The 12321-nt window shown below is 46.1% G+C and overlaps 1 protein-coding gene across 1 annotated transcript in view; it reads right to left on the reverse strand.

Moving 5' to 3' along the window:
- The window catches only part of LOC144933486 (synaptosomal-associated protein 25-like), a 39572-nt gene that overhangs the window by 19484 nt on the left and 7767 nt on the right, over window positions 1-12321 (reverse strand). Inside the window, exon 2 of the mRNA XM_078858295.1 lies at window positions 10625-10793. Coding sequence (XP_078714421.1) covers window positions 10625-10705 — 81 coding nt within the window. The 5' untranslated portion in view covers window positions 10706-10793. The remainder of the gene's footprint in view (window positions 1-10624; window positions 10794-12321) is intronic.

The raw sequence follows: 12321 nt of genomic DNA on the forward strand, positions 1-12321 counted from the left end.
TGACGTTAGACGATTAAATGGGACGGGGGAGGGGTGGGGTCACAAGACATCCGGACCAAGCGTAGAATACGACTTCTGGACACCCCGGGTGTTGTCGAATCACCACACGGAGACCAGATTCTGATTCAGGGCTGCTCGCCGTTTATTCACTCCTCTTCCTCCACTCCACTCGCACTCCGTCTCTCTCTCCACACTTCCACCCGTGGCAGGCACTCGCTAGCCCCTGTCCATTTCTCCTTCCTGGCTTCCTCTCTCCCGAGGCTACCCCTCACGTCTCCCCCTTTTCCCCACTCCACCCTGAACGTCTCCACCCCACTCGCCTCACTCCCTCTCCTCTGCTCTCTCGGTCCCCTTTCTTCTATCCCTTTTTTCTAGGGCTTCTCCCTTTCCGCCCCTCTTTCTGTGCTCGCCCCCTCCTTGGGTCCTCACGGTACTCCTCGACACAAGCACCGAAGCGTGCATCGCATGCACCGGGGGGAAAACATGCCGAAGTAGTTCACGAACAAAGGAGGCCATCGTGGCCAATGCTGTTGACACTACCGCACCCTGCCATCACTTCCTTCCTTCTGCTAGATCCTACAACCCTTACGCGAAGTCGGCACACGTCCTCCCAAAATTTCACTTGTAAAGGAAATTCCACTTGGTAGAATAGGGAACGCATCTTTTTGGCCCTCCCACTATTAATCAGGAATTTTAAAACAAATCCTCTTTACTTTAAACAGTGAGAGGTATGCATCAACGCATTTGACATTTTTTTCACCGCAAAAATAGCATCCGTTGTACAACAGTGGCATGTTTACAAACATCCTATTGATGTGTGTATGCGATTACCCACAATGCTCAGCGACAACACGACGAGTTGTTTTAAACCTGGACTCAGCTCTTTGATTTTGGCCTCAGACCTCCACGTACCAGAACTGAAGATGGCATTGAGAACACCGCAATGCCCTGGTTGTACATCGAGAGCCAATACGCCAGCACATTTCATTTGTTGGAGTAAACCACAAAACTAAACTACGTTTTATTTTACCGGATAAAGATCCACCGAGCTACTTGGTTCGTTTTCAGAAGAGACCTGGCCACAAACGCTCGCTCAAGCGAAGTGGCTTCTCGCGTGGCGATGTATAGCAGCAGCCAAATGCTTCTGAACGCGTAGTGTCGACTCTGAACGTATAAAGGGGGGGGGGGGGGGGGGGGAAGACCGGGGCGATAATGGGGGAAGCAAGTACGCACGCAGTTGGTAGACCCAACACGTTAACCCCCTTTTAATAAGATTTTTCGACCGTCAAAAAAATAGGTCAACATCATTTTACATATACTTCATGTCTGCGGTTCTCTGTTCTTTTAGCACGCGCGTTCGTGTCAAAGACAAATTCACTGCTGTGGGTTGCCAGACCACAATCTGCACGATCCGCTTTGCAAACACGATTCGAGAGGGGGCTTATGTAAAAAAAAAACGCCTCAAATACCTCTGCGGCAATAGAAGAGATAAGCTACACACGTATCAGGTATTGCCGTACTCACCGAAATTGCAGTCCGTTGCCAATTAACGGTGGCGAGATTTTGAATTCCTCGCCTGGTATACAAGAGGAAGTGGGTTCGATCCCAACGCTGACGCCTGCGTGGATTTTTCTCTGGGTCCTCCGGTTTTTTCCCCTCCACATTTTGCAACACGCGTTTCGAGTATTTGGCTTCAATAAATGTCCACTTAAGCCACTTCGTTGAGCCATCATTTGTGGCCAGGTCACTTATTTAAAAGAGTTGTGTGGCCCAGTGGGCCTTACCTGCTAAAAACACATTTAGCTTTTTAAATGTAACTGCTCGCAGGCTTCTCCATGTAGCATTATATGTCGAGACAACTCTGCACGATCCGTGTGGATTTTTTGGAGACACTCATGATCAATATCACTCGTCACTCATGTGAGCCGTAGTACTCACAGCACAGAACATAAACCGCTAAGGGGCCGTCCATAAATGACGTCACGCGATTTTGGACGATTTTTGACCCCCCCCCCCCTCGTCACACGGCGTCACAAAAAGTCAGACCCCCCCTCAAATATGACGTCACAAAGCTCTGCCCCCCCCCCCAAAAAAATATAAAACATGCTTCAAATCGATTTAAACTATTGTCATTGTAATGTGGCGCTGCACTCTGATGTTGTAGGAGAATAGCATAGCATGCTGTATATGCTATTGTGTCTATAGCATGGTGCGTATGTTATTGTGCAGTTTTAATGAGGTTTTAGGAAAGGGCGGTCCTGCACAGATGCTTTATTTTCTGTCCGTCTGCTACAGCTGAGGTGTAAGGAATTCCAACAAGACCTACATCTCTGCTTTATTGACCTGCTCAAGGCCTATGATACCATCAGTAGGCCTGGCCTCTGGGTTGTTCTGCGTGCTTTCGGAGTCCCTCACCCTCTGCTCACGATCAAGTTCAAGTTCATTTATTAGGTATAGCCCTGTGAGCCATTCGGCTCTTGAATCGGGTGCAACCGCTACAAACAAAAAACAAAAACATGAACACAAAACATCTTAAAGTGAATATTTGACTAAGTGCAAACAGAAAATCCAAGAAAACAGCAAAATATTGCAGAAAAAACACCGTACACCAACGTTGTGTGCAAAAATCCCAGTGGGATGCAAGTCAAACAACAACAACATTAAGGACCTTCATGATGGTGAGCGGGCCCGGGTAAAACTACGTGGCCGGGAGTCGAAGCCATTCCCTGTACACCTTGGGGTGCGACAGGGATGTCCTCTGGCTCCCACATTATTTTACATCTATTTTTACCACGTAGTTCGTGAAGCCTTCAATAGCTGGTACAGATACAATGGGAGGCTGATCTATGCCCGGGTGCGGTCATGGGATGGCTTCGGATTGCTAAACCATGTTATGTATGCCGATTATCTGGCAATTGCTGCTCACTCAGACGAGGAGTTGGAGGCGCTGCTGCTGAACCTGGAGCTTGCCACTAAGAGGTGGGACCTTGCCATCAGCCCCACCAAAACTAAGGACCTGCCTGGGTATTTTGTACCATCGGACACTCTACCCCCACAACTCCCAATTGCTGATGGGGCGGTTGTGGAGAGAGTGGAGAGTTGCCCATACCTGGGCAGTGTGCTCATGACCGGCTGTGGTTTGACAGCGGAGGTCTCATTCCTAATCAGTCGAGCGGCATTGTCTTTTCATCGTTTGTGTAACGCTGTGTGGAAGCTACCTGGTATGTCACTCCGCACGAAGCTACAGGTCTTCTCAGCCACAGTCATTCCCTGCCTGCTTTACGCTTGCAAAACGTGGACCCCCCTAATGGAACATCTTCGCCGGTTATAAACATTTAGGCTGGCCTTCCTACGATCCATCCTGGGTCTAACCAGGCTGGATTGTGTGAGGAGCTCACAAATCCTTTAAAGATGTGGACAAAGTCCCATCGGTGAGCTCCTCCGGCAGGCAAGGCTGCGTTGGCTGGGTCATGTAGCCCGCATGCCCAGCCACCGCATGCCTAAACAGCTTTTGTTCGGCCGGATCGTGGGGGCTAAACGGGCGCGGCACGGGCTACAGAAGAGATGCAGTGATGTGGTACAGGAGGATGTAGAGCTGAGTGGACTTGCTGATGACTGCTACCAGTGCTATCAAGATCGCCCTCTGTGGAGGAGGCTCGTGAAGGACGCTACTGGGCAGTGGAGGCAGTCGTCCTCCAACAACAACGGAGGGCGGAGGAGCGATGCTCACAACAACGAGCAGAGCCCCGGGTGCCTGAAGCTCAGCAAGTTAGCACAGTAGGGGGCACAGGTGGTGCATCAGCCAGTCGTCTCAGTCAGTCGACCTGTCGCATCTGGGTCTGCCCCGTCAACTCCTGCCAGCAGGCGTTCGACACTTCACGTGGCCTCAAGTTGCACATAGCCTGCCACAAGCGTCGTGGTGACGTCACCGCCACATAGTGGCGAATGGCGGTTGTTGTTATATGGTATTGTGTGATATTTTTTACACTTATCATTATTTTTCTATCTACGTGACTTTACCGAAAGACACAATGAATGTACATTAATTATGTTTGTGTGCAGACAACTAATTTTTCGATCCCATGCTTCTTTCGCTCAACTCATGTACACAGAAACCTGGTATTTTAATAATCACCTTGCTAATATTCACATATTTTCGTTTGTGTGCTCACAACTAATAATTTATTAATAACTTGCTCTGCGTTTATTTATATGTTATTGTGTCAAATCACGTTGATAGAAACCTATTTTTAAAATAATCACCTGGCAAATATTACAATCATAATGTTTGTGTGCGGACAAATTACCGTATATTTCTATTCCTTGCTTCTTCCGCTAAACTCATGTACATTTAAAGTGTGTGTAAGTCGACGTGTGTGTCTGTCTTTTTCGCCTGGGCAACGCCGGGTACTTACCGCTAGTTAAATATATGTATCACATGGCTGTCTTAATGTATAATAACTTACAGACGTTGTCAATCCACTGCTGGATAAAGCCTCGCCAGCCCCCTTGTCATATCGATCACGGGGGTTGTTTTCCCATGCTGATCAGTCATGCTGAGTTGGTTCATTGACATTTCGCTCCTGAACATATTGCCATACCCACGAATGGAATAGTCCGGGTTGGTGAATGAGGTCCAGGACCGGTTCAGATATCACTTTCCACTGATGTTAGCTGTGGCTGGGAATTGAACTGAACAAATTCATAGCACATTGCACTAACCATCGCACCACTGTTTCACTGGCAAACTTACCAGTGCTTGCAATGCAGTTTGCAGGTTTATACAAGACTACAAGCACTCGGTGTCAATGCCGCTGGACTCGCCCAGCACAAATATCATGTCACTCACAGTTGGGTAATGAAGGACAAAATTACGTAAATAACATAAATAGCATTGTGAATATCCCAGAGCCCGCTGGAGTATGATGTACACATCATTATGGCCTTGTGACTCAACTTGTGACAGGTTTCACTCAATGATTGATACTGTCATTTTCTCAAGCATGGAGCATAACTAATAATAACTCATCCCTGCAGGCACTCATATATATAACTCACATTTTAATAACATCTGTAAACATTGCTGCAATGTTAGCCTCAAATATTAAGTTACCATTCGGGCCTGGCTAAGAAAACACGTCTTAACAGACTTTTGGGGCAAGTGCTGTGAGAGAGGACCTGTGAAGGCCAGCAGGGTAGACGAGGGGGTGGGTGGCCAGCACAACGCCCATCCACCTTTGTCTCCCTAGTGGCGATGTTTACACACCGCACTAGGAACTCCCTTGAGACTGAGTCGACATAGGGGAGGCCCAGGACCAGTTCAGACAATCCGTCACTGGGGTTGGCCATGAGTGGGAATTGAACTTGGATCGCCAGGTTCGTAGCTCAGCGAGCTAACCACTACACCACCGCTCCCCACACGTATGTTTGCGTGTGAATAAATACATACGTACACATGCAGCTCTACTGTGTACAATGTGTATGTGTTTTCTACACATAAGGCCATTTTCCATTCGGCATTAAGCTGCAGCATACAAGGATAATTTTGAAGGTCAGGCTTACATTTTTCCATCCATTGTTCCAAAATCCATAATTCTATATTGGTCACAACAGCTCATTAAAATATGTTGAGTAATTTTTTTTCAATATAGCATGTAACTGTATAATATTTGCATTGTTTCAACATTACAATGTAAAATAAACATTATACTGTACTGGTAAGAACCTCCTGGTTACACCAGCCCACAGGGGATTATTGTGTCCGTCCGTCGTGCAGGGAGGGGCTGGGTGGGGAGGGAGGGGCTGGGTGGGGAGGGTGGGGAGGGGCTGGGTGGAGAGGGGAGGGTGGGGAGGGGCTGGGTGGGGAGGGGCTGGTCACCCCGTGGTGCCCTTATAAAACTCAACGTTTAACCTACTCACGCCGGCTTGTGCCCGCCCTCACAGTCGGGCATATTTGCGGAATACACCATGCCGCTGTTGATCCTGGCCATTGACCGAGCAACCCAACGTTCCTACCAGCTCCCTCCGCTGGAATGTGTTATACTACTAGCAGGAAGTTCTGGCGTTGCCCAGGTCTTAAAAATATTTAAAAACTACATCTTAAAAATCTAACAGCAGTTCGTACTGACTGTGGTGGTACATTCTATGGTGACAGCAGTGCATACTGTGGTGGTACCTGCTTTCACTGCAGCAATGCATACTGTGGTGGTACCTGCTATGATTACTGCAGTGCATACCGATTGTGGTGGTACCTGCTATGATTACAGCAGTGCATACTGTGGTGGTACCTGCTTTCACTGCAGCAATGCATACTGTGGTGGTACCTGCTATGATTACTGCAGTGCATACCGACTGTGGTGGTACCTGCTATGATTACAGCAGTGTATACTGACTGTGGTGGGACCTGCTATGAAAACAGCAGTGCATACCGACTGTGGTGGTACCTGCTATCACTACAGTAGTATATGTTGACTCTATAGCACTATTTATCGACTGTATAGCACAAAGTACTCACCTGACAGAGTGGCGTGGTGAGGCCTAATCCCGTGCAGAGCCTCCGGCCTCGCCTAGATTGTCCAGCCGGCCGAGGTGGCACCTTGGCAGGCTTGGGCTGGGCTGCTACCCCTGACCCCCCCCCCACCCCCAGCCACGATCTCCCCGGCCGCTCTGCAGTAATATCTACGGCCTATAGTGGTAGCATCTAGTGACTGTATAGTAGTAATAACTGCATAATTTGGGGTGGGGGGACATTACTCAGTGAAGAATTTACCTGAGCATTTAGTGTATTTTTATAGCATGTTTAACGCGAAAGAAAATGTCCCCTTCACTCCCACCGGAGGCGTATGACTTGGTATGGGACGTTCCCCCCAGGAAAGGCTCATGAGTTGGTATGGTCGTGCACGCGTCATAAATAAAGAAATATAAGTGAAGCTCACCAAAATGGCACTAAATCGCTAATTTGACGGATGTGAAAAAGGAATAGCACTTGCTCATCGCGGGGCTTACGGCGTTGTACCTGGCTGTTGTTTTTTCACGTAAACCCCACCATTGGAGAGCGAAGAGCGCAACCACACACAAACCCACACACAAACCCACAAATCCCGCCACAATTTTTGACTTTTTTTATATATAGATAGTTTACTCATGCAAGTCTTCCGTGCTGCCTGATATAGTTGGGTTACCCTATAAACACTGAGCAGTCAATTGCATTGAAAATAGTCCACAGTCCCAGAGCGTGCTGCTCTCTCCGTGGACAAGTTTGACTTTCGCTGGCGAGAATATTTGACAAATCTTGCGAAATACACTCGTGTATTTTCTGAATATTCACGTTCTCTAAATATGTGTTGTGTATATATATTACTTTTGATTAATAAAGGAAAACAGCACTCATAAATCCCTTCTGGTCAAGACTGTAGATAGAACTAAGATTATGGCAGCTGTCTAATCTTGTAAATCTCCTCCCCTGTAATCCTGATAACCACAAACTATTTATGTTTGACACTCACATGTACCGGACGAACAATCATCTCCTCCAGCAGCGTGGTAATAGGGAGGTTAGGCAGGACAGCCCAACATAAGTAATCTCCTTGAAAAAACTACAACCACCGTGGATTGTATCTGCCATGGGAATATCTGTCACGTGAATAGCAACATCTACGTTAAGTTGGAGCTGTGCAATCATTACGGTTGCCACCTGGCCTCGTGTTTCTTTTACCTGGAACATTAGACGTTAAAAGTCTCGGTGTTTATCAGTTACATACAGTAGGTCTCCCTGCTTCCCATGATAACTCACATTTATTTCTACCTCAGAAGCAGAAATTCTCGATATATTGTAAAGTTCCTGCATTTGAACTTGAAGTGTGAGATAGCTGTGTTTTTCCATGAGGTTGTGTCACACCAGACTACTGAGAGCCTTTAAGATCATTGGTTCAAGCCCTGACCTAAACAAGTGACAAAAGGAGGCTCACCTTATGGGTGAGAAAGGATTTCTCGTGTAAATGGAGATTGTCATCTCAGCATCATCATCAATGATTACACTCAATAATGATAAAATACTGCACTACAATGAAATCACCGTGCATGTGCCCGATCTCATCAGATCTCAGAAGTTAAGCAGGTCTGAGCCTGTTTGGTATTTGGATCGGAGACTGCCTGGGAGTACCAGATGTTGTAGGCTTGGGGTGGGACGTGGCCAGGAGATGGTATTGCAGCAATATATTAGTTTAACACGTAGGCTTTCACGATCTAACCCCAAAAAAAACTCTAGTATGGAGCAATGGATTATTTAACATATCTGTGCAGAGCAATGCTCGTTACACCCTCGGGAGATTTGTCAAAGTACTCTATTTTCAAAATCCTCTTAAATATAATTGGCCAAATATCCCTATTCAGGACCCTCCTGAAAAATAGTCTTAATTGTCAGTGAGGCTTTCCTGGAAAAATAAAAGGGCACTATTATTGTGATGTTATGAGTACTAGTGTTTCAAATCAGCTTCATAGTGTCGTGACATCGCTGGATGTCAACATGCTGGGTGCAGTGCCGGCCCAAGAGGGGCACGGCGTGCGATGTAGCGACATCGTGGATACCACAATGGTGTGGGTGTAGTACCGGCCCTAGAGGGGCCCCGTGACCGCTGAATATAATATCGCTAGATGGCACCGTGCTTTACATGCAGTGCCGACCCTAGAGGACAGGGTGTGTGGGTGTCGGCCGAAGGATGATGTTACGTGAGGCCATGGCGCTCTGGTTGACCCGGGAGGACACGTGACCAGTTAATTTGACAAAGGGGCCCCAAGAGGGGGCTATGGGTGGTCACGTGATTGGGACCCAGATCCTTCCCGAGGATTCTGGAAGGTGGACGTGGCCAAGGGCAGAGCCGGCCATGCTACAGAGAATATAAGCCGGGTCCTGAGAGGGACCAGGGTTGTTGTTCATCCTGGAAAAAAGCCCTTCATCTACGTTCTCCGTTCAACAAGTCTCCAACACGTGGACCTGGACCGAAGCTGTTGGTCCCGGTCCGTAGTAGCAGTTACGTTGTAACTAGTGTAGTTAGCCTGGTGGTCACCACCATTGGTTGTTATTCTGTTGAGGGGAAAGTTACCCCGTATGTTGGAACTGAATACATGTGTTGCCTCCAAGTCTACGTCTGCGACTCAGTTAAACCCACTACAATAGTATAACATATCGCATTGAGAGTATAATGAGAGAAATAGAGCAACATTTTCATAATGTAAAAAGTAGCCCCTGTGTGTCGGAAAAGCAACTCCCTGACCAATGTTTTAAGATTATGACGACTGTGTATTATTTGTCTGCATATGTTATAATACTAATGTGAGTCCAGGACACTCCTTTTTATTTGCAAAACACTATCATATAGATCATGTATAACTTGGATCTCCCTTGAAACATAGACTTCTGGTTTAAATGGACTATTGCTGGTTATAAATAAATATAATCGATGTACCATATAACACAAAGTGGGAGCCCATATTATTTATTTTTAAGCTTTTCAAATCCCTCTATGATTGAGATGCTGAGCATTAATCGGGTAAAGCCTCTGATGCGTACTTCGTATGGATGTATTGTTAACTTCTTCCACACCATATGTAGCCAACCGAGCTACTCGGAGGTGCGGGAGAAGGACGACTAAACACAAAAAGCAGATCTAAAAAAAGACGTTTTCAATCTAGATTTTAAAAGTACATAGCTCCAGTGGTTTTTTCGGAAGGAAGAGCGTTCCAGACGGCCGCAGAAGTCCATCTGAAAGCGTGCAATGCAGTGACCGTCTTTGTTCGATGGTTAGCCAAAATCCGCTGCAAGGATGACTGGAGTTTGCGTGATGGTTTATGCTCCTTGATAAGATCAGCAAGCTTTTGCGGTTCATTTGTGGCGAGCACTTTGTGTGTAATGAGTGTGACCTTAAAATGTATTACTTCGGCAGCCGGAAGCCAATGCAGCTCAGCAAGCACTGGACGGACACGGTCAGATCTTGCATTACCCGTCACGACACGTGCCAAAAAATGTTGTACATGCTGCAGCTTGGTAATGTTTTTGCCAGACGTCCCGTATAGTAGTGAGTTGCAATAATCAAGCCTTGTCGATACTATGTTACATGCTGCCGTGTTGGCTATGTCACAACTCAAAAGTGATCGAATGTGTTGTAGCACCTCAAAAAGTAATTGCACCTGTGCTTTTATACGGAAGGTATGTGCCATGCTCAGACAGATATGTTTCTATACATTCCACTGCAATAATAAAAGCAGCTTAAGGTCAGTAAAAGAACAAATTAAATATTTAGTTGTTTCGTAACCTTTAGAAACCAACACAACTCACAACAATTTAGCTTTTTCCCCCAAATCTAATATTTTGGCTATAAATGTTTTATCCCTTTAATAATGTTTGTATCGTAGTTCTGTAATGTCATCTTCCAGGGTCATTCTCTAATTGCTAGGTGTTAAAGCTGCACATGGAAAGGCACTTGTCTCATGGCGTAACGCCAATATAATCGTTGGATATAAAGCAACTGGGAGAAAAGAACAGAGGGTTGTGACAACAGCATTCCACACGTAAAGTTGAGTCCCTCGTACGATGTGGCCATATGTGTCAACGTGTGTCCTTACGCACCTCGTCTGTGACCTGGTCCGCACGCTCCTGCATTTTCTCCAGCTCACTGCGCATGTCCACCGCATTCTCCATGGCGTCCATGGTGAATGACGCCTGTACTCTGGAGCACTTGCGAAGACGTCTGTCCTCTGGAACCCCTTGGGCGGCGATAGCAGTGACTTCGTCTCAGCTGAAAGACAGAACAAACACAATCGAATATGTACACTTACTTCGCATGCACTGGTATAGCCCTGGGTGATTTAAAAGGTCAAAGTGCAGCCCTGATAATTGCTTGTTCATGCCACTGCTGGGCGAAGGAACTCCATCAGAGAGAGCTCTCGATAGAGGCCCCCTCTCAGGAGTAGTTTTGTCTACTCTTCCACACTCACCAGAAATCTTGGAAGAGGAAGGTGCACCCACACTTTACCCCATTGCACGCAACCTGTGGACTACCGACTTATAATGCTGGATAGACAGACTTGGGAGGATTTAAACAACTTGTTCTATTGATTCAATTGCCACACCAGGAGATTAAACCGGTGACTTCATGATTGCAGATTCAATGTGCTAACGATTACACCACAACAGCATGACCAAATAAATACTATTATAGCTCTGGGGTTTTTATTTTATACAAAAGCATAAAATCAATTAAACTGTTAAGATGCGCAGAGCAATGCTCATCATTGCATATTACCTGCTATGACACATGGATCAGAAACATGGGACATTGACACAGGCAATGGATCAAAAGCTGACACAGGTGCAGAGAATCGTGGAGTGACGCACGCTTGGAATTACACTGAGATATATAAAAATAAACATATTGGATTTGAGAACAGACATCATTTTGGCGACTCAAAAGAGGAATTGGGCTTGGGCAGAACAACGTCGCAAGAAGAAATGTAAGGACGGTGGTCGAAAATAACGACAGAGTGGCAAACAAGGGAGAGACGCGCCCAACAGGACGTTCACCGTGGAGACTGAGCGATAGAATGAGCACGTGTGCACGTTTTTATTTGGATTGTTGCATTATAGGGCCGTGAGAGATGTCAACGGCTTAGACAGGCCTTCATCCACAAGTAATTTGAGCATGGTTTCTGATTTTCATATTACTTATTAACTTGTTTTATTTATAGTAAGATTCCATCTTCTGTCAGAGACGATGGGGCCAAATGATCTGATTTGATTTCTCTGGTCTGTGGACCTTGCCCGCCAAGCTACTGCTATAGGATTAGAGAAAAAGCTTGGGCTGATCGCATCAGCCCCTCACCTTCAAATCCTCCCTCGTTACACTCGCATCCCATTCGTCATGGTGATGATGGTCTCACAGCAGTTAGGTTTTTGATGCAGCAAATTATTCCTGGAATTAGGATTGACAGATAAAACGAATAAATAATGTACTTTATTGAGGAAAGTTTGACTCTTTTATAGGAGGTTGGTGCACTGGCATGGTTGGCATGTGGTAGAAAACCTCATCGCTTACCCATGATAATAACGGCTGAATGTGGGACCAACTGCAAACCCGCTAACTATTTTTTTCAAACAAAGCAAGGATATTGGAAAAATTCCCTTTTGCCAGAAGCAATTTTACAAATACAATAAATGTTATTTCTAAATAGCTTTGGAGCATTTCTCATTCATCAATGGTAGCTTTCCTGCACTTAAGTCGGTACGTTTCTAAATCCCGATTATCCAAGCAAATAAAACACCGTTCA

This window comes from Lampetra fluviatilis, chromosome 7 (genome assembly GCF_964198595.1).
Source record: "Lampetra fluviatilis chromosome 7, kcLamFluv1.1, whole genome shotgun sequence".
In the NCBI taxonomy this organism is placed as follows: Eukaryota; Metazoa; Chordata; class Hyperoartia; order Petromyzontiformes; family Petromyzontidae; genus Lampetra; species Lampetra fluviatilis.